This window comes from Halichoerus grypus, chromosome 14 (genome assembly GCF_964656455.1).
Source record: "Halichoerus grypus chromosome 14, mHalGry1.hap1.1, whole genome shotgun sequence".
Taxonomy (NCBI): domain Eukaryota; kingdom Metazoa; phylum Chordata; class Mammalia; order Carnivora; family Phocidae; genus Halichoerus; species Halichoerus grypus.
Genome location: NC_135725.1, coordinates 63,341,829 through 63,363,390, shown reverse-complemented (window position 1 = coordinate 63,363,390; position 21,562 = coordinate 63,341,829). Strand labels below are relative to the sequence as shown.

General features: G+C 44.6%; 1 protein-coding gene across 3 annotated transcripts in view; it reads right to left on the bottom strand.

Annotated features, from left to right (window-relative positions):
• Nucleotides 1–21,562, bottom strand: part of NR4A3 (nuclear receptor subfamily 4 group A member 3) — a 38,434-nt gene that overhangs the window by 11,363 nt on the left and 5,509 nt on the right. For all 3 annotated transcript variants that reach the window (XM_036074140.2, XM_078061513.1, XM_078061514.1), the window contains exons 3-7: nucleotides 19,986–20,950; nucleotides 16,071–16,200; nucleotides 15,434–15,606; nucleotides 5,473–5,672; nucleotides 3,203–3,381 (exon numbers count right to left, since the gene is read on the bottom strand). In XM_036074140.2, the coding sequence (XP_035930033.1) occupies nucleotides 3,203–3,381; nucleotides 5,473–5,672; nucleotides 15,434–15,606; nucleotides 16,071–16,200; nucleotides 19,986–20,948 (1,645 nt within the window). In that variant the 5' untranslated portion in view covers nucleotides 20,949–20,950. The remainder of the gene's footprint in view (nucleotides 1–3,202; nucleotides 3,382–5,472; nucleotides 5,673–15,433; nucleotides 15,607–16,070; nucleotides 16,201–19,985; nucleotides 20,951–21,562) is intronic.

The following is a 21,562-nucleotide window of genomic DNA, read 5'->3' as shown; positions in this document are numbered from 1 at the left end:
CTCAATCTTAGAATTCATGTTCCAACAAGACCAGGAAAAAGACTACAGGCATAAGAGAAAGGAGTCATTTTCTCACTTGAGAAAAGTGAGGGATAAGAAAGCCGTGAAGAACATTCTTTTAGTGTAGTGATGCCAAATGGCATTTGGGCACTCAAGATTCCCTCCACCATCTGGTCTAAAATGGCCTTTCCGATCTTAGTTCCCTTTTCACTGCATGGGAAAGGCATTTTACTCTGAGGCTAGATCATCATACCAGGCTATAAGATAAATACCACACTGAACCAATCTTTTCCCTGAAAATCCTTTAAATTTCCCCAAAGTGCAGCTCTCGCCACCAGAAGCAGAGAGCCTAGGACCCACTGTGGACATGAGGTCTCTGTCTCATGCTCACTCCAGGACAGACACTCTTCAAGTATGATAGCCTGCACTCTTTTGATTCTTCTTTCTATCCAGATTATATGTGGGATTTAACACATGTGTAATGCAACACCGCTGTACTTGCTTTTCCCCAAAGGAGCAAGCAGGACTTGCTGTTTCCTTGATCTGGAATGTCCTTCCTCTGCATCTTCCCATGGATACACGCTACCTCCTTGGGAAGCCATTCATGACCAGCACATCCACTTTCTCTGCCTGAAAAAAGTGAGCAGTAATCTGGACTTTCCCTGCACCAAATCTATTGCTTCTAAGGACCTGGACACTAACCACCACACATCGAGTTCACTGCATCCCAATCACATACGACTTCCTAGAAGGCTATACCCTTTCTGACAGTAGAATTGATGCATGGCTTATCTTTGCATCCTGAGAGACTGACACCAGGCCTGGCATATAGTAGGCCCTCAATATTTATTTAAACAAATGGATACTTATAAAATGGTAATTCCACACTAACTTTCTGTTTGGGGGTCTTCTTATGTATGAAACATAATGAACTGTTACCAGACCTCACCTCACCGGTATCCCATCAGAAGCAAAGCATTTCTGTTGCTCCCACGTCAGGGATGGGGCACCGGTGAAAGGAGATAGTTAGGGCAGATAAATTGGGGACTTAAAAACATTTGACAACCACAACTGTGCGGAATGAGAGTGATCTGAAAGAAACCATTTCCTGCCCCACCTCACCACCTAGTTTTCACAAGGAGGCCTAGAAACAGGTAGAAGAAGCAGAAGAAAAGAAGTAGAAAATAAAAGCCATGTGTATGCCAACTTCTAATACTGCCCAGATTCTTCCTAATTTTCCTGAAAAAGAGATTTCCTTTTCATGAGTTCTTCCTTGTGGTTTAGGAGCAGACAATTTTGGGATGAGTTTTCTGATGCCAGCAGCCCAGCTGATCACAGCCCCACCATCAGTGGAGCTTACTCCGAAGTCAGGATTTCCTGGGAGCCCATATTCAAATGGAAATGAGTATCTGCAACAACGCACATTGCTGTTTCCCAGACATCACCTTTTCTGCCATTTCCTGATGCTTTCATACATTTCAACCCCCCTCCCAACCAGCAAATCACAAAGTACTGCAAGGTGCAGAAATGAGAGAAGAGGAGCTTATTTTTCCTGTGGGTATTAACCACAGCACCTAGGACAGCTCTGCCCAGGCCAGCAGGACCGGGGGCAGGGACTGGGACTACCCCACAAAGGACGGGGGGACGGGGGGCTGGGGGCCTGTGCCTGAGCGCTGGGCGAGTGCAGCTTCATTTCTTCAATAATACCAGTGTCCTCCTTTGAGCCTCTCAAGCATCCAAGGAGATATTCCCCAAACATAACACCTCCTAAAGCCACCATCAGCTTCCTCGTGCCACTGAGTTTGATTCTGGACTCCCTAGGGCTTTCAAGGGGGAGGGGCAGGCATGTGCCTACTTTGAGGGGGTCCCTGTCACCACCATTCCAGGATGGAATGTAGGTGGATCGAGTGCCTCTTCCGAATCCAGTTTGGCTACATCACAAACCTACTTTCCCATAATCCTTACTGCTGCCTCATAGAATAGGTGTTGTTATCCCCATTTTACAGATGGGGAAACTGCTGTCCAGAGAAATGAAATGCATTACTGAGTAGCACACACTTATTAAATACAGGGCCCCAGATTACAACTTGGGGGTGCTGGATTCCACAGTCCAAGCTGCTTCTGCTATGCCAAACTGCCTCCTCCCTGAGCAAATCTCCACATAAAGGGCGGTGAGCCGGGCAGCAGTCACTGCAGGACACACAGCAGGCTGGAGGCAGAGGTGGGACTGGCACCACCTTCTCCTAATTCCTTCTTGGTGTTCTCTGCACTGAGCTGCCCAATATGTCCAGCTGGGGACTGTCCGGCCCTCACGTGTCCTGGGCTCATCGTCATCTATTAGTTTCTACTTAGTGAGTAAAACAAACATACAAAGATGTAAGCCTCATTGGCTCTCCTCTTAAGCCACAGCTCCTATAGCTGCTCTGGCCTTTTTCCTCTTATTGGTGCTCAAAACCAGCTGTCGGGGTAGCTCTTTCTAAAATGCAAGCCTGGCTCTGATGCTCCCCTGGTCGACACTTTCCACGGATCCCCACTGCTCCCAGAATGAACTCAGACCTCCTCACTGATGTGTGAAAGGCTCTTCATGCCTCACCCCACCCTTCCCTGCCAGGCCAGTCTCACTTCCCAGCACTCTATTTTTTTTTTTTTTTTTACTCATTTCCTTCCTGAAACTTATGACAGCCATATAGTCAATGGGTTTAGCAAATTTTTATGTATCCCTAGAATTCTCAGTCCTTCCATTTTAGCCTGGAGATATCCTGTGCTTTTATCAAGGACCATCCATGCTTTTAACATGTTACCCCTTTTGAGAAGCACACCCCCACCTTTGTACTCACTCCCATGCCCCACCATGGCACAGCACCCTGTCTCACACGCATTCGTGTGCATGTTCTGTCTCCTCCAGGGATGTGTGCTATCGTCTCCGAAAACCCACTGATGTGAGCAGAGTGCTGAGATCAGTGAGCACTTGTTGATTCACTGGACTCAACACTCATTTCCATAGGGATGTGGCAACATGCTGGTTTTATTTATGGCAAGCCAAGGCTGGCTCTAAGTGGCAGTCATTTCCCCAATCTTCTGGTGTGTGTGTGTGTGTGTGTGTGTGTGTGTGTGTGTGACAGCCAAAGCCAGAATCCACCTTTAACACAGGAAAGGAGAGGAAGGGGGACACGGTCACTTCGGTGGCCAGGGTGGTGCTTACCTGTGATCATGCTCAGTGCTGACAGGCATGCTAAGGCTTGGATATCAAGGTTCAGGCTCTGCAAACTTAAGGAAAAGTCTTTAATGGAGTCGAGCCACTCCCCAAATCCACGAAGGCACTGAAGTCGATGCAGGACAAGTCCATTGCAGAACACAAACTTATCTTCAGCAGTGTTCGACCTACAAGACAAAGTCATAGGGGTGGGAGATAGAGACACATTAAATGGGTGTGTTCAGTCTGTCCAACATCAGAACACAAAGGCACCTAAACAGCCATGGGACAGTGTTCAGAGTTCGGCCTGGTGCTATAGAACCTTCCTGGATACTCTTGATGGACAAGACTGTGCTCCTGGGATCACCCACCACCGCCACTTGTCTGCGCTAACTGTCTGGGTGAGTGGCAGCCCTGGGGAGCTGGGGGGGGTGGGGAGCCCCTGCTCTCTTATTACTCGAATCAGGTGCTGTCCTGCCAGGGATGGGACGCAGAGGAACAGGCACTCTGGGAGGATGGAAGTGAAGCCCCAGGCACCGCCTCTTTCTGTAGTGAATGCGAGCTTGTTCCCTTCAGGGCTCCTTGGCCAGGACTTCTCCCTCTTATTCTTAAATGTCAAAAACTGATTAAGACCCGAGACTAGACACTACAATTCCACTGTGCAGACTCTAAGAACACCAAGTCCTTGCAACTGCCAGAAGTCAATCACAGAAATAAAAAGGGACGCAAAGTCAAAGTAGGCGTTGTTTTAGGTCTCCTTCTGTACTTTTAGCAGTGGGGCTGTGGAGGGCTATTTCTAAACCTGCCTGATAGTTTATATTATGTCCATCATCATCTCGTTCCTCTCTCATGAAAAGTGCCCTGGAACACCAAGACGTTACCACTTATCCGTGGGGCCTGGGGGACTCCTTTCATCTCTCCTTTTCCTTATCTATAAAACAGGAATTCTGATTACTACCTCCTAAGATTGTTGTGGGAATTCAATAAAGGATCTGAAAGCCCATGCACAGGGCCTGGTACTTAAGAGGAGCTCAATGAGTGTTAGGTGTAACTAATTCTGAATTCTCTATGGTCCTTACTTAAATCTTACCTTTCCTTTAATTTTCCAGTCTCTTGCTACATACTTCTCTCTTTCAGCTCATTGTGCTAACAAGTTAATATCTCTTGATTTGGGCTTCTTGGATGAGTAGCTTTATTCATTCATTCACTTAGCAATTATGTCCTTAGCACCAGGTATGTGCTGTTCCTGGAAACAGGCACTGGAGAAGACTTGGTGAGTAGTGCGTATGCGGCACCCGCCTGCATATGGCGCATCCCTTACTTAATCCTTTGCTGCCTGCCTAATGGAGGACAGTCCCCTTGCTGGCTTGGCTTGTGTGCACAGCAGACTGGCTGTAATTATGCTAACGCTGACTCCCTAGATGTAACTCCACCTCTGTCTCTCCTACAGATCTTGCCACAGAGGCACACGCAGGACAGGATGGTTCAGCCTTAGAGTTTAAAACCTGGACCTCAGGCTGCTGGCATCAGAATCATGGGAGCATGAGTTAAAAATGCAGATTTCTGGACTTCTTCCCAAAGTAGCTCCAAACCAAAATAGCTGAGAATGAGGCACGGCAATCTGCACTTCAAACAAGAGTTTCTGGTAACACCGTAGGAAAAGCTTGGAGAGAAGCTTGGATCCCAGGTTCCAGCTTTTTGGAAAATCACTGCCTCTCTGTCTTTGGTGTCACTGAGTAGGATACATTGGACCAGATCTTTTGATCCAGAAGCTATTCTCTTGGAGTAAACATTGGGGGTTGAGAAGCTGTGGGAACTCTTTAGAGCCCCATCTGGCGTACTAGAACAGTCACTCGTTAAATAGAAACCCATGAGGTAAATGCAATGTTCAAAACAAATACGCGCCTGCCAGGAAATACCTTATGCACCATGAGAGAATCTTCCTAGAATCATAGAATGTTGGAACTGCCCTGGGCTTCAGAGATCAACAGATCTAACCTCTTCGTTTCACAAAGCAAAGTGAATTTCAGGGGAGGCTAGTGACCAGCTCAGGGTCTTACAGCAAGTCCATGTTGCAACTGAGACTAGAACCCGGGAGTCCTGGCTCCCAGGCTAGTGCTCTCACCCACGGCCCAGTTTCATTCACGCCTGACCATACTTCCTATTTCCTTCCTGAGCAAACTTTTCATCGATGACTCCGTTACAAACACAACACAACTTCTTCAAAGCAAGGGGAGAACTTAAAAAAAAAAAAAAAAAGATAAAATCATCATAATTACCTGATGGAAAGTCTGAGAACAAACAGCTCCAAAAAGGCTGATTCTATAAGTAACGTCTGATCTTCTTTGGGGAGATCAGTAAATCCGGGAATCTTTTCTGCCCAGCTTCTGGACACATCGATGGAGGCTGTCAGGAGATTGTAGAACTGTTGCACGTGCTCAGCATCAGTTCCTGCAGCGGCCTGTTCGGCGGGACAGTACTAGAAGGCAAACCACAGAGAGCCTCATTAGCTCAGTTCCACGGGGACGGCAGCACCATTTGCAAATAGGCTTTGCCAAGACTGTCAGTGCCTAAATCCTCATTTTTAGGTCCCACGGTTATAAAACCTTTTTTTTTTTTTTTTTGCATTTAGTCTCATCTGATTCTCGCAATGTAAACAGAGCAAATTTTGTCACCTCTTAACAGACAAAAGAAATCTGGTGAAGTCCCATTAGTGCAGTGGTTTTCAATCCTGATGCAAGATTGAAATCAAGTTTGAAAAAAACACCGTGTCTAGCTCATCCGCACAGAGATTCGAGTTTAACTGGTCTGGTGTGGGGGACTGGTCATCAGGAATTTCAAAGGCTCCCCAGGGGATTCCAAAGAGCAGCCATTGTTGAGAAGAACTATTAGCCCAGAGGTTTGTGTCCAAGTAGGCCTCTAGGGTCTACTGATTCCACCAAAGCACAGCTGTCTCTAAGATGCTAATTAAGCCACAGTTCTCAAAGTGTAGTCCCCAGACGAGCAGCACCTGGGAATGTGCCAGAAATGAACAACTTGGGCCCCGCCCCAGACCTACGGAAGCAGAAACTCTGAGGGTAGGAGAGACTGTTTTATGGAGATCTCCAGCTGATTCTCATGCACACTGGAGTCTGGGAACTGCAGAATTAACCAATAGGAGAAGAGAATGATTTTTGCTTGCCACAGGTGGATTTCTGTGAGGTAAAACAAACCAGGCTGGGGAGGGGGGCCGTGTCTCCTTAGCAGGGCCCAGGCAGTCATGTGCCATCAGACTCAGGACTTGTGGCAACTTAAATTCATGAAAATTAAATAAAATATAAAGCCCATTTTCTCAGCCATCCTGGCCGTATTTCAAGTGCTCCAAAGCCATGTGTGGTGTAGAACATTTCCATCACTGCAGAAAATTCTATTGGACGGCGCTGATCTAAAGGATCCCAGGAGAAGAAAGATACAAGTAGGAATACAGTCCTTGTCCAGCTTTTGGATGTTCTGGTAGAGTCAAGGTTTTGCTTGAGTCACTGGAGGAAAAAGTCTTTCCTGCTTTTGGCAGGAAGATTGATACAGCAATATAATAATCAAGGGACAACCAACAATACAGAGACTTAAGAGATCTGCAGAAATACTCATGTACATATGTGCCCTAATGCAGCCTTGGGTGCGTTTGTGCCTTTCTCTCAGTTCCTCCTGGGGTATGGATTTTAATCTGTATTTTACAGATGAGAAAAATGAGGCTCAGGGGGACTCAGGGAGGCTAAGACTTTCCCAAGGCACACAACCAACAGTGGTCCAGCCAAGACTTAAACATGGCCCTGTGACTTCCACTCCTACACTTCCTGGCTGTTAATATGTCTGATGTTCCTAGCTGGTAGCCTGTGGCACAGTTTTAAAAAGCATTTTGCTTTGCTCTAATTGGAGGTCTCCGTGTGTGTGTTTGGTCCCATGTTTTGTCAGCAGCACAGTGACTGGCATATAATTGACCCCCAGTAAGTTGTTGAATATTGTTCAGTGAAAGAATAGGCAGGGGGGTGCCTAGGTTTGTCATAATGCCCTAACCTGGCTGGCGGAGGAACAGCCAGCAAGCACCAGGTGCTGACTGAGGAACTACTTAGATAGGAGGAAATGAGGCACTTGTCTTAACTGGGTCTCTCTCTTTTTTTTCCCTTTGTGCTTTCCCAAGAGGCATCATGAAATAACAAAAGACACCATCAGACAAGGGGCCCAGCTGCTTTAATCCTAGGTTTGTCCAGACCCCTACTTTGTGAAAGAATGTAGCTCTGCCTGTAGATACCTGGGATAAATTACTTCGCTTTTCTAAGCCTCGGTTTTCTCCTCTGTAAAATGGGGATAATACCCTCCCCAAGATTCTGTTGTAAGGATTATACGTGATGATATACTTGAAGGGCCCGACATAAGGAAGATATCTAACAAACTATGACAGCGATGATACTGATAACGATTATGATCCTTGGAACTAACACTGGCCCTCCACTTCCATATTTATAAAATGGGGAAAGGGGTTGAACCTGAAGGTTTCTAATTCTCAGCCCTGACTTTCTAGGATCCTACAACATCAGGTCCAGTTCAGAGTCCTGGCTCCTCTTTCTCAATAATCCCACCCAGGCCTTGGATTCTATGAAGCCCTGGATGTTTCTGTGCTGTGATCGGACTCCTTGGGAGCAAAGTCCGGGAGAAGGAAGCAGTCCTCCTTCCCACAGATAGTCAAGGATGGCGGCATGATCCTGATGTCACGACACATCCCCCACCTCCTTTTAGCACATACACTACTAACTGGAAGAGAGTGGAAAAAGAGATTTTATTTAACTGTTTTTTTTTTTTTCCCCACTTTCTCTTCTTCTATGAATCTAATTCCATATACCCTCCAAGGACAGGAGGAAAATGAGAGCAGAACCCCCTTTAGAAAGCCGGCAGCACTACATGTGAAACTCCCGAGTGGTAACTGGAGTAGAGAAAAGAAGGTTGGACCAGGCAGCAGGTCATGGGGTCCTGCTCTAGGCTCTGGCATTGACTTGCTGTGCAGCCCTAGCCAAGTTACTTAACTTATCTGGAGAAGGAAATGACCAGGCTATCTGATTTTTAAGATCCCTCCTGGCTCTTTGCATTCAGCTATCTTTCTGTTACTGATTTCTAGTTTAGTTGCATTGTGGTTTGATGGCAGACAGTATCTGTTTCCTCTTCTTTTAATTTTGTTAAGGTGTGTTTTATGGCCCAGACTATCAACTATCCTGGCGAATGTTCCATATGATGGCTCTTGCATTCGATGATTCTAAATGTTGCTAATCATACCAGGTATGATGTTACTGCCTAGAATTTGACACTGATTCAGCATTATTTTGTCTTAAAATAGTGTGTTAAATGGAGAGAAAAAGACCAAAGGTTGTAAACTTTTCCCTGGGAACGGGACCTAATAGCCCATTCCTGCATTGACCTCCCTGAAACCATGGCTCACAACTCAATAATCTCTTTGCTTTCAATATCTGCTCAGAATCCTCCAGAGTGCTTAGCTTCCACCCAGCATCCTCTGCAGGCCTCCGTCCCTGCTGGGCTCACATTTCATGCATCCTGCACACAGGGAGATGTAGACCCTGTCTACCCTGCATGTGCTGTTGTCTCTGATGGAGTCCAGCAAGGAGAAAAGCCAGTGGGCCTGGCATGCCAGACTCCAGCCAGACCCTCTGGGCTTCACCTGCAGTGATTCTGGTCCACGTTCCAGAATTCTGGGGCCAAACTGGATTCAGCCTGAATTCAGGTGACTGGTGGGTCAGCACCCAATGGTAGGGGAAAAGACAAACCAAATGTCCCCTCTACTGAACATGATTTAAAGAAACAGAACAAAACATTTTGGGTCCTTTCTCACCTGGCCTAGCAGTTTTTATCAAATCTCACCAAGGAATACTGGATCTGGGGTTAGAAGAATCAGATCCCCATTCTCTGCTTCTGGGCTCCCCTATATCACTCTGCCTCTGGGCTACGCAGGTTTGGGGTTCACCAGAGAAAATCTGGAAATATTCATTTATCAATCATTCCCATCGAATTTAGGCCAAATAGAGAAAGACTTTAAAAAATGAATCTTTTTTCCTGTTTAGGCTTTTTATTCCAGCCTATGTGAATAATCCATCCATCCAAAATATGGCTTTACCTCTAGTCAAAGGCACAGTATTACATTTACTAACCATTTAGAAGAGGCTACAGGTAATGTCCGATGGAAGTCTCTCTGAATAACCTAGAATGAGAATCTAGAGCTGAAAATATCAACAGAAGTTACTTAAATGAGTCTCCATTTTGCCTATAGCAACACTATGGCCGTGCAGGTCGACTTCATCAACAACCCTAAAGGGCCTAAAATAAGTTGTTCGAATGGGAATCAAGTGAGACCCTCCGTGAATGCCAGCCCTGGGACATTCGCAGTGTGATGTTTTCAGAGCAGAATGGAATCTGGTATTTCCTCTATCTCATTGCCAGTCCAGGCTGAATATGTAAAATGTCCTAAGAACCTTTTATCTCCCCTCAGAATGTTACTTTTCCCTGGGTCTTTCTATTTCTTTATACATTTTAGATGTGATCATTATATGAGCCAGACTATGTAGATATATTCCTAGGTTCTTACACTTTAAAAAGTGACACTTAAAAAAAAAAAAAGGCAACAAATATGTTCTCCCCCACCCCCCAGCCATTTTTCTTTTCTAACCACCTCCCCTGCTAAAAAACAAAACAAACAAAACAACCGACTTCTCCTCCCACTAATGACGTCACAACAGTGATACCTTTGCTCACTTTCTCTCTCCTTCATGCCCTGTCCGCTGCACGCAGGAGGGCAGCGTCCACTGTGTCCACTCTTCAACAGCGTGGCAACTGCTATGGAACACTGCCTGACACCCAGTAGTCACTCGATAAGTATTTGTTAAACGACTTGGTTACTTTCTGAAAATTTATATGTCTATCCTCATTCCTTCTCAGTCTCAAGAAAAATCTGGGAAACAGGAGATTTGAGGTAAAATTGGATTGTTTTTATTAAACTGTATTGGTGGTTCTCAAACCTTAGTACGGCAACAAGTCACCCAAGGCACTTGTTAAAATGCAGATTCCTGTCTGCCTCCTCCCCCTCTCCCAGTTCTGATTCAGTAGGTCTGGGTGTGGCCCAGGACTCTGAATTTTTAAGCAAACACCCTGGGTCTTCCTGGGCACCACACCACCCACAGTGGAATTATAGCAGGGGTAATGGGCAGAGGGACAGAGAATGACAGGGCTGGGAGAGATCATGGAAGTGCATTTAGTCCAATCTCCTCACCATTCAGACAAGGGAGCTGAGGCCCGCTGTGCACAGGAGCTGGCCTGAAATCATCTAGTGCATTGTGGCAATTTGAGAGGGTCTTCTGAGTAGCTTCATGCATCCATTCTCTTTGCAGAGTCTTTATACTATTTACTTTGTAGTCTAACATGTGTTCGCCACCTTGTTTCTCAGGCTATCTCGTTAACATATTTAAATGACATTTGCTGGTGCCTGGTTTTATCCGAGCAGCATCTCTTCTATTTGGACTCTGTTACTACCCTAAGTGACACCAATTACCAAGAAGCATCCCAGTTTCCTGAAAAAATACTTGAAATGACCAACTAATGAGGACGTTAAGTATATTTTCTCATTAGTAATTATGTAGGCTCTGAAGCCAGGCCCGGTATCTATATATACTTGTATTGCTAAATTAAAAGCAACTGTGGGGCAGAGAAGAGCTACATTTCGAGGAGAAACAAATCAAACGTGACATGTTTTGACTGCACTGATATACAATGATCTGAGCTCACTTTTGAAGGAGAGAAGTTTGGCCCAAAGGAGAAGTGAAGGTCCCAGAGCCAGGAACACTTCCCAGAGCGAGGAGCCTCTCTTTCTGGCCTCCAACACATGCATGCATTCCCTCTGTGACTTGGAACGCAACTCCTCCACCTCGCTTTCCCACAAACGAGGAAAACCACTCACTCACGACCTTAGAGGCACACATGCCGGACCAAGGTTAGAACGTACCTATCTGGCAAACACTGTCTCATTTCTCGATTTGCCCGATTCATGGGGAAAACTGGCATTGTCAACAAATTGTCTTGGTCAAATCAACTGTCTGACTCAAACCCTACAGGGCAAATTCTTATTTAAAATGTAATAAATTATGGACACACACTAGAATGTTCACATTTGCTACCACTGAAGAGTGGGATTAGTCAGGAATAAAGGAAGAGGAGACTTTCATTTTTCGCTTTGTCCTCTTCTAAATGGTTTGCCTTTTAAAAAAAACCAGTGGGTATATATTACTATTATTATAATTTTAAAAACCTAATAAAGCTTCTATTAAAAAAAAAAAACAACTAGTAAATTTGCGTTACAGAGACGTGGCAGTATGGTGAAATAGGAACTCAATACCTTGAGTGATGAGATTCAGATCTAGCACTAACTCTGCCCCTGACCTTAGGCAAGACCCTTAAGCCCTGGAAGCCTCTGTTTACGCCTCTGAAAATATGGCGGTTGGATTAGATGATCTCAAAGTCACCTCCCGTTCTATGCAAATGTATAGAAGGAGAAGGAATTATGAAAACTGAGTTTCAATGAATGACCTTTCTAAATAAATGATGGAAACCATAACTTATAGCACATAAAGCTGTGGCTTAAATGAAATTATGTAAGAACATATGTGATGGTGCCTAGCTCAAAGTAGGCACTCAATAAATTCATTTTGCTTCATTCATTTTATGGTAATGTTTTTTAGAGAACAAAGCAAGTTCAGTCTTGTTAAATAACTAGTTACTTAACATATTCACATACACACACACATACACATATATATCTAAAGTCATATAAATATAAGATTACTTGCATTTAGAAATAATGAGGTAAACCCCAGAATCGTAAAATCTTAAGAGTTGGAGGGAATTCAATATTCAAAATAACTTCTCTGCTTGTGAGAAATCCTGTTATGTGTTCTCCTTAGTTATTTCGTGTGTTGATGAACTCATGCTTCCACAGCAGCTCTTGCAGCTAAGAGAGCTCATCCTTATTTTCAGAATGAGCTGGAAGGGGCCCCCCTTCTTCTTCCTCTAGATCTGCCCTTGGGAGCAACAGTCCTCTTTCCACAGGGTAAAAAAGTAACCTAATCCTGCCAAACCTTCCCTCTTCCTGTCTAGATATTTTCATTTCCTCCAATCATCCCTTACAAATTTCCAGAAATGGTGTGTCTCCACATCCCTCTTAAACTCCAGTTTGGGAATGGACTTAACCCTTGGAGTGTGGTCTCATAGGACAGAGCCTGTGGGACCACCCCCAACTTGGTTCTGGTCCTATATTTCTATTACTGCAACCTAAGGTAATTCAGCATCCCTTCCTTCCACCACACATATATTTTGTTGGTTCATATTGAGAGTGAACGGAATGAAGTCCCAAGATCTTCTTAATGTGAACTACTGATGGGCCAAGGCTCTCCCATGTTTTGAAATTCTAAATGCTGAGCTTCACATTTATTTTTGTTAACTTTCTTCGTGATGGCTTCAGCCCATCCTGTTCCAACCTGTCGAAATCACTCTGAATGTTGATACTGACATCCATCATATTAGCGATCCCTCCCAGATTTCTGTCATCTGCAAATGTGATCAGCATGCCTTCTATGCCTTCATCCAAGTTTTTGATGAAAACTCACTGTATTTTTAAAAAGTCTTTTAATTTAATTGATTTTGGTCCAAGTTTTGATAATTTTCTAAAGCTATCTAAAAGCAGGAGAATCCAAGTTATGAGGTTCAACCTGATTCCAAAACAATGCAATTAAAATAAACATGCTTTACAAAATTGAGCAAGGCCCCCAAAGGTAGTATCAATGTGACCCAGACTCTCGCATGGTCAGCCTGCTATTTTGGACAAAGCTAACAATTAAATTGGATAAATGTTTGTTGATGAGGATGATGACTCTAGTCTAATACATTGAATAGTGCAGAGTCAAGCAAACACACTGGATTGATTTTTCAGTGTGGAGACAGTTCCCAGCTGGGACAACTCAAAGTGCTGGGGAGGGTTTGCCACTGAATGACTAATTAGGCCACGTAGACCAATAATTGGATAATTTGGGGCCAAATAATCACTCTGGGGGCCTAAGTTCTACGGACTGACCATCAGTAGCGATTTCCAATGCCCTGGAACAACGTCAGACTGTTCTACAGGCTTGGCATACGCAGTGTGGTGCAGCTTCATTAATTCAGACAAATTGCACAAGGGGAGGCCAAAGTTGCTTCGGGGAGGAGACGTCGTTATTTCTAGCACCCACTCTCATTGAAACCAGAGACACTGTGAAGCATGGTATTTGGGAACACAGACTTTGGGGTCCAACACACTTGGCTTCTAATTCTCTCTCTGATAAATATCAGCTATGTGACTTTGGGCACGTCACTCCTTTAACCTTTCCCAGGTTTCATTTCCTCATCTCTGAAATGGATGATAACACTCACCTTAATGGTATGGCTACATGGACCGTGACATGTGTAGCTTTCATACATTCAACAAACAGTAAAGTAAGAAAGGTCGGTCAGGGAGATATATGCACAGGGCACTGTGCTAAAGCTTTGACAAATATCATCTTATTGACTCTTCTTCACAAACCACCCCAGGAAGTAGATATTATTGTTTTCTCCATAACACAGATGAGGAAACTGAGGCATTCCAAGGTTTAATCGGTTGCTCAAGGTCACCCATCTACTAAATGACAGTGTTGGGATTTTCATCTAGGCCTGCATGGTTCCACAGCCTAAGCCCTTAACCCCTGCATTATTCTGTTAGACTATTATTTGAGACTTGACTTCAGTTAAGAGATGCTACTTGTAATCAGAATAAGAGTCCTCAACCTTTGGTGCTAAGGGTCTACCATGCTTCTCATTCGAAGTCTGGTGATTAGGTGTGGAGAGGAGGCTTCACAGCCTATAATGAGAGTGAGGATGAGGGAAGGAGGATCGCAGCGGGTATACAAATCACCGCTTCATTTCCGTCAACATTGCAACCCAGAAGGAAGGCACATAGCAGACTCACACACACACACTCTTGGCCAACTCCTCCATCAGAAGTCTGAAATACTGATTAGACCTGGAGAGGGCAATCTGGTAGTAGCTGCCAAGCCAGATCCACCAACTGAAGATCCCTGGACTGGCCTTTCTCTCTCATCTGTGTGCAAACTGTGTTTCTAAGTTTTCTTGTATTAGAGAGGGGGTAGCTACCCTCACAGTTCACGGTTCTTTAGATGGTGAAATGAGACAACAGACTGCAATGTATAGCATGCAGAAATAACTCAATAATTGTGGTCTTTTTCCTTTCTTTCCCTCTCTGGTGAGACCCCTTCCTAGAAGTTTGCTTTTCTAAGTCTTTTTCAAAACTGCCCTCCAGTAATATTTACACATTTGCTCCGAAAAACCCTTCTCATGGTTCTCCTCTGTGTTATCCAGATTTCTGGGAATTTTCAGAGTTCAAACTGATGATATTTTACCACATCTCTTAAGAGATACAAATATTGATATGCTTTGGTTGACTTAAATAACAATACTGGTACTCATTTATGGTTTTCAAAACCATCACTCCTGTGTGGCTGATGTTCCAAACATCCCTCTGGGGTTAAATATTATAATCATCTCCACAGTAGGGATGAGAAAGCCAAGAGCGGGAGCCAGGTGACACTGGCAGGAAGCAGCAGAAGCAGTGTTCCATCCGGGTCCCCCTGACACCTCCCAATGTCAAGACCAGAGTTCACTCCTCTCCATCAGTGGTCTCATCCCTCTGAATAAGCAGCAGGTCAATCAGTGCCAATGCAATTGGGTAAACTGCTGAAGGATGACTTGAGGCTCACCCAGATGGTTTGATCACAATATTAAAAAAGCACTAGTCACTTCCTTTAAACCACAAAAGAAATCTACACATTGTAATTCACCTGTGCAGATTTTCATTGGCACAACTACCAGGAATCCTGCAACAATGGTATGACAGGTGCAGCACTGTCAGGGTCATTTGTTAAGGCATTTAGAGATCCAATAAGGCAAAAATGATTTGGTGCAATGGATGCACCAGAATTGCTAAATGAAGTGAGAAATATAGGAAAGGTATGAAAACTGTTTAGTCCAGTGCCAGGCGCAAAGTCATTCAATCAACTCATGTTACTAGTATCATGAACAGAGACCTGATCATTCATTCGAAAAGTAGGACATCATAAAACTTACTCTGGAGTAATCGAGATCTCTGGGTGTTGAGTCTGTTAAAGCTCGGACAAGGGCATTCATCATACAGATCGGAGGAGAAGGTGGGGAGGGCTGAGAAGGTTCCTGCTGTAATGGGCTCTTTGGTTTGGAAGGCAGCCGACCTCTCCTCCCTTTCAGACTATCTGTACGGACAACTGATGCCAAGAGAAAGAAAGAAAAAATGTCTTCAAAGATATCCATGAAGAACCATAAATCACAAAAAGGAATCAAAACACATTACAGTTGAGCAATCATTAACAAGACCAACCATTTCAAAGTGGCAATAAGTTTGGAATTATATCCACATAATGATTTAATGAGAGTTGAAACAAGCAGCACAAAAGTCACCCATACTTACATCTGGTAATGAATTAGCCCTAAAAGTCTTCTTCTTAAATAGAACAGAGATGTATGTACACAAGCTCTCTATTGATTTTGAGAAATTAGAATTAAGTAGTCCTCAGCTATTTTTAAATGGTAATACACACCATAAAAGTAAAATGTTGGAAAGAAACGGAAACTAGGAAAATTCACCCTCCCAACATCAATATGAACATTTTTTTCAGTGATATCTGAGAATACGTATAAGCAAGCTGAATAAAAAGCATTGTACCCATACCTTCTTTAACCATGCCAACACTGAGACACTTCTGAAATCGACAGTACTGACATCGGTTTCGACGTCTCTTGTCTACAGGGCAGTTTTTATTTGCCAGGCAAACATATTTTGCATTTTTCTGAACCGTTCTCTGAGAAAACACAATACAGAGATAGTCAACTAATAGTTTCTGGAAAGAGGTAGGACCTGACAAGATGTATTTTAATTACAATGTGAAAAGCGACAGTGCAATTCGTATAATTAGATAAATTTAATTTCCTAACACGCTAGCCTGCAGGAAAAACAATTTTATTAGTGTTAGCTGCTGACAAGGAAAATCATCTCGGATTGTTCTGAAGCAAGTCTCAGGAGACACCCAAGTCTGAATGATAAAATCATATCTGAAATTACCAGGTCAACATATCATACCTTGGAGGATTAGATTATCTCCACTTTTAATATCCCTTTGGGAACAATTTTCTACTTGTTCCACTCCCCTGATTATTGCTGACCTTATTAAAATAAAATCAAAATTATCTGGGATGTACTCTGTTGGCTATCACTATTGTAAGTCAAATATCACAGTAACTGGCTTTGTTCCCCAATAGAGATGAAATCATAAAAAGCAAAATCAGGACTTGACTAGTTAAAACATATAGAAAATGTTTTTATGCAACAAAAATCACTGTCACTTGATCTGCCTATCTCACTTATTTTATCTTCGAGATATTAAGATAATATGTATTAAGAGAACATTCTCTTAAGAGGATATGTATGGTAAACTGGTTATTTCTGATTTTTGAGAGCAAAATCTTAAAATTGGTTACTAAAAACCATTATCACATCTGAAAAAAACAAACAAAAAGAGTAAAAAAAAAAGAAGGAAATGTGAGAACCATAAATTTTCAATAAAAATTCCTATTAATAGGTTATTTCATAAATGACTATTGACATAGACATCAAAATAGCCATATTGTAAACAACACATCATAAACCTTGGACTTGGATATAAAATGATGTTTTATTCTTCAGAATCACATATAATTTTAAAATGACACATGGAGAAATAATGAAGCATATTTTATGCTCCAGATTTTAAAAAATGATTGATTTAAAAAAAAAAAATTTAAAAACATTTGTGCAAGTGGCTGTGTATTTACCACTTAGGGTGAAATTATTCAGAAATTACCTGAATCTATACAACTCCAAATAGAGCAGACAGTTGGAATTTATTTGGTAAGCCTGGGCTGCATGAAAGGAAGAAAGAAAGAAAGAAAGAAAGAAAGAAAGAAAGAAAGAAAGAAAGAAAAGAAAGAAAGAGAGAAAGAAAGAAAGAAATCCAGATAATTTGGGATTGGTGATCTATTTTGGGTCCAAAATTCTAGATTTACTTTTAATCTTTTCCTTTTAGCAATTCTCAACCCCCATGTATTAGTTTTCATCGTATCACCTTTTAATTTCATTTTAGGGAATGGTTTCTAAACTGCCTCTGTGACTTTAAAAATCTACCAAAGCCAGATCCATTTAGTTTAAAATGCAAAATTCCAAAACACAAACATATCTCTGAGTTTCCAGCATTTAAATTCTCAACAGTCTGTAAGGGTAGGAAACTTATGTTTCCTGAATGAAGCTCTCTTTCATTGGACATGCAGTAATTTCTAAAACTCTGTTTCTTGCCATCATCCTCAAGGCTATATGCCAGTTTGAGTGCTGGTGGCATTTTGCTTCAGGTATACATCTTCCCAATAACCCGAAACCTTCCTCACATTTGTGTGTGCCTGCACAGTTTAAGGACAGGGAGAGATTGTTATGGTTCAATCACTGAATTCCCATCATTAACTGCACCTCATGTCACATTTTTAAAGAATTCAATTTAATGGTAGAAAGCCACTGGGTAAAACCTGCTCCTGTTCCTTTAATTAACAGATCTGTGGGGTGGTTCTCCCCCATCCTACCCCCACCCTTTCAAGTATAGATTTGTTTTCAAGGCATTGCTGCAGAAAAGGGACGCTGTTGGGGAACAATTAATTGACATTTCTAGACTAGGAATGTATTACCACTCCTGTATTTTGGTTAACTCTCAATTATTCAGAGGTGATTATATTTGTGGGTTAATCGTACTTCTCTTAATTGTTTTTCTTTCTTTTACGCTTTTTGGCTGCCTGTTTCATTGCCCTTCAGCATTTCCACTGAAATACTGTGAAAATGAAATCTGCTACAGGAATGTGGTTAACTTGGAAAGAACCCTGGTAAAGCTTGAGCAGTTCAGACAGAAAAAAAATGGCTAAACTGAGGGTTCTACATTTAAAACATCATACTTCTGCATACTTCCTAAATGGCACTGACATATTGCGAAGTCTTTCCACAAGCATTTTCTCATTTATCTGCAGAATTTAATTAATCGCATGATGCCTAACCCCAGATCAAAAATAACTGTTGCTTGCTGGTAGGTATACCAAACCACACACATGTGCATTTTAATAAATACTTCGTAGTTTTCATTTAATAATGAACTACTGTTTTATGGCCCTTTAAAGATTATAAACTGTGTTCATAGCTGCTTTATCTAATTTAATACTCATAGCCCTTCTCTGAATTTTATTCACCTGATTGGAAAACGGAAGCCTAGAAAGACATACCATGTTCAACGTCACGGATTGGTAGGTGACAGATCAAGGACTCCTATTTGAGTGTTCTGACTCTAATTTTAGCACACTCCCAGATATATCCTATTGGCCTCCCAAATACTAGTTACCCAATCAGCATCAAGCTTCCTGTTTCCCTCCACCCTGCGCAGCACTGGAGTCTAGGGAGTGGTTTTTGTGGGAGAACATTTGTGGGTTTGCAGATGCCTGACATAATGGCCAAGGGAGTGGGAAGGGTGGCACAGAATTAAGTGTCTGAAGACGTCTGGGAGTCAATAGCAAAAGTAGAGCGGCAAGAGAACAAGGCCTCTTCCCCCTCTACAATAGAAAGAGCACTGACCTCAAGCGTTGAAAGAAACCAGCTGGACCTGCCAAACATCCCACTAAATCACCCTTTATAGAATGCACCAGGCTTCTCGTTCTAGGCTTCAGCTTACTCAGGGGTCAGACATGGGGGAAGGCTGAAGACCCTCCCACGGTAAAATTCTCCTTTGGGTCCATGAGATAACCAACAGTGTCCACATCTGGCACTGTGGGTAGCACAGGGATGCAGTGGACTGGTGAGACCCCAGCTTCCCTCTTCTACAGAGGGAGCTGCCCCAACTTGCAACCAGCCAGTTGCTCCTGTCTATTCTGCCGTTGTAGATCTGCGAAGAGGGTGTATACTTTGGGAACAAGCAAACGTGAGTTGGCATCCTGCCTCTTCACTCTGAGTGTGTGTCTTGGGGTAACTTGAATAACCTCTCTGAGCCTCCACTTCCTCATCTGAGAAGCAAGGATAACTAATACCTACTTTCAAGATACTCTTAATAAAAATAGCTAGTGGGTGGTCAGAATTCAATCTCGCCCCTGATTCTAGAGTCCCAGCTCTTATATGAGGATTAAATGAGATACAAATGTCCAGGGCCTGGCACACAGACCCCATCCCCTCAGATACCCTATATGGACAGAGGAGGACTACAATGAGGCTTTTGCATTTTTTTTTAAGGCCAGGGATCCTTTTGAGAATCTGCTGCAGGCTCTCTCCAGAAAAATGCTCATAAGGTAAAGCCAAGTCAGGAGGTTCACAGCCCCCTGGAGTCCATCCAGGTGGGCCTCCGGTAATGGACCTCAAGTTAAAAACCCCGAAGAGAGTGGGTGTGAAGGTGCTAGGAAGGGCTACAGGAACGCACAGGATAACAATGCCACTCCTCGAAGGGGAAGAAGGACCGTCTTGGACGCTCACTTGAGCGGGTGGCAGAGGAGGCTGGCTGCAGAGGGGAGGGGGCGCCAGGAGGAGGCGTGCGCTCACCTTGAAGAAGCCCTTGCAGCCCTCGCAGGTGCGCACCCCATAGTGCTGGCAGGCGGCGTTGTCCCCACACACGGCGCACGTGCCCTCGCCCGACGACGAGCTCCTGTTGGGCGGCGACGGCAGGCTGGGGCTCTCGCCCAGCAGGCTGGACGCGGTGGGGGAGGCCGTGAGGCCGAGCGGCGGGAAGGCCAGCGCGGCCGCCCTCTTGGCCAGCGGCAGCCCGTACGGGTGGCCCTCGAGCGCGGCGGCCTGGCTGCTGGCGGCGGCGGCGGCGGCGGCTCCCAGCGGCAGGCTGAGCGCGGCGGCGGCCGTCGGGTCGTAGCCCAGGTGGTGGCCGCCCGCCGGGCTGGGCGCGGGCGGGTGCGGCGGCGAGGGCTTGAAGTGGAAGAGCGGGAAGCGCGCGGCCACGGTGGGCACGGCCTTCATCGGCGGGTCGAGCAGCGGGCCGGGAGCGATGCAACCCTGCGCCGAGGGCAGCGCGTCGTCCCACAGCGCCCCCGCCTGCGGGGGGAAGCCCGGCGTGGTGGGTGTGGATGGCGGGGACTGCTTGAAGTACATGGAGGTGCTGGGCAGCACCTCGTCCTCCGGGCCGGACGGGGGCGGAATGGACGGCTGCTGCGGCTGCGGCTGCTGCTGGTGGTGGTGATGGTGGTGATGATGGTGATGGTGGTAGTCGTGCGCGCGGCCCTCCTCCATCTTGATCAAGGGCCGCGGCCCGGACGGCTGCATTTGGTACAGGCAGGAGGGCTTGAGTTCGTAGTTGCTCGAGTAGCCTTCCATGAAGGTACTGAAGCTGGGCAGGGACGTGGTGGCGGTGGCCGTGATCTCAGTGCTGCCAAGGTCCATGGTCAGCTTGGCGTAGTCGGGGTTCATAATCTCCGTGGTGTATTCCGAGCCGTAGGTCTGCACTGCATAACTGGAACCTGGAGGTGAAGGGCTATATTGGGCTTGCACGCAGGGCATATCTGCAGGACAGGGAAGAGGGTCCGTCAGAAGCAGGTCAGCACTCTCTCCTAGCTGACAGGTAGCACTGGATTCACTGCTCTCTAATCTGGGAAATGGGAGAGGAAGGGCCATCCCTCTCTCCTTCTGGTAGCACAGATTTAAAGCTTCATGCTTTACTTTCTTCCCCGGGGGAAGAAAGGAGAATCCCTGACAGACTGTCAAAGGGGCCATAGAATGCGAAAACCAGGCCTCCTGGGGACCTCTGCCCACCTTCCTTCTCCTGTCCTTGTTCTCCACCAGATCTGGGAAATTTGATTCCTTCTTTCAATAAGCCCAGTGATGTTTTGACAAAGTGGTTTTTGAGCCCTATAAGGTAATTGGGGATGGTCTCAGCCACAAGTTGGGAGGACAAAAAGAAAGCCAGTGAATGCTCTGTTGGTTTATTTTTGGGGAAAGAGGCCACTAGTCCCCAAAGTCACACGCATTGATTTAGAAATCTACAAGTTAGTTAACAAAAAAAAAGGTGTCCTACGTGGGACTTACTGGCCAAGGGAGACTGACATTCTAACATTTTATGAGTGCCAACTGAGCCTACCCACACACGTTGTGGTCGCTTTCTCCCACCCCCTCCC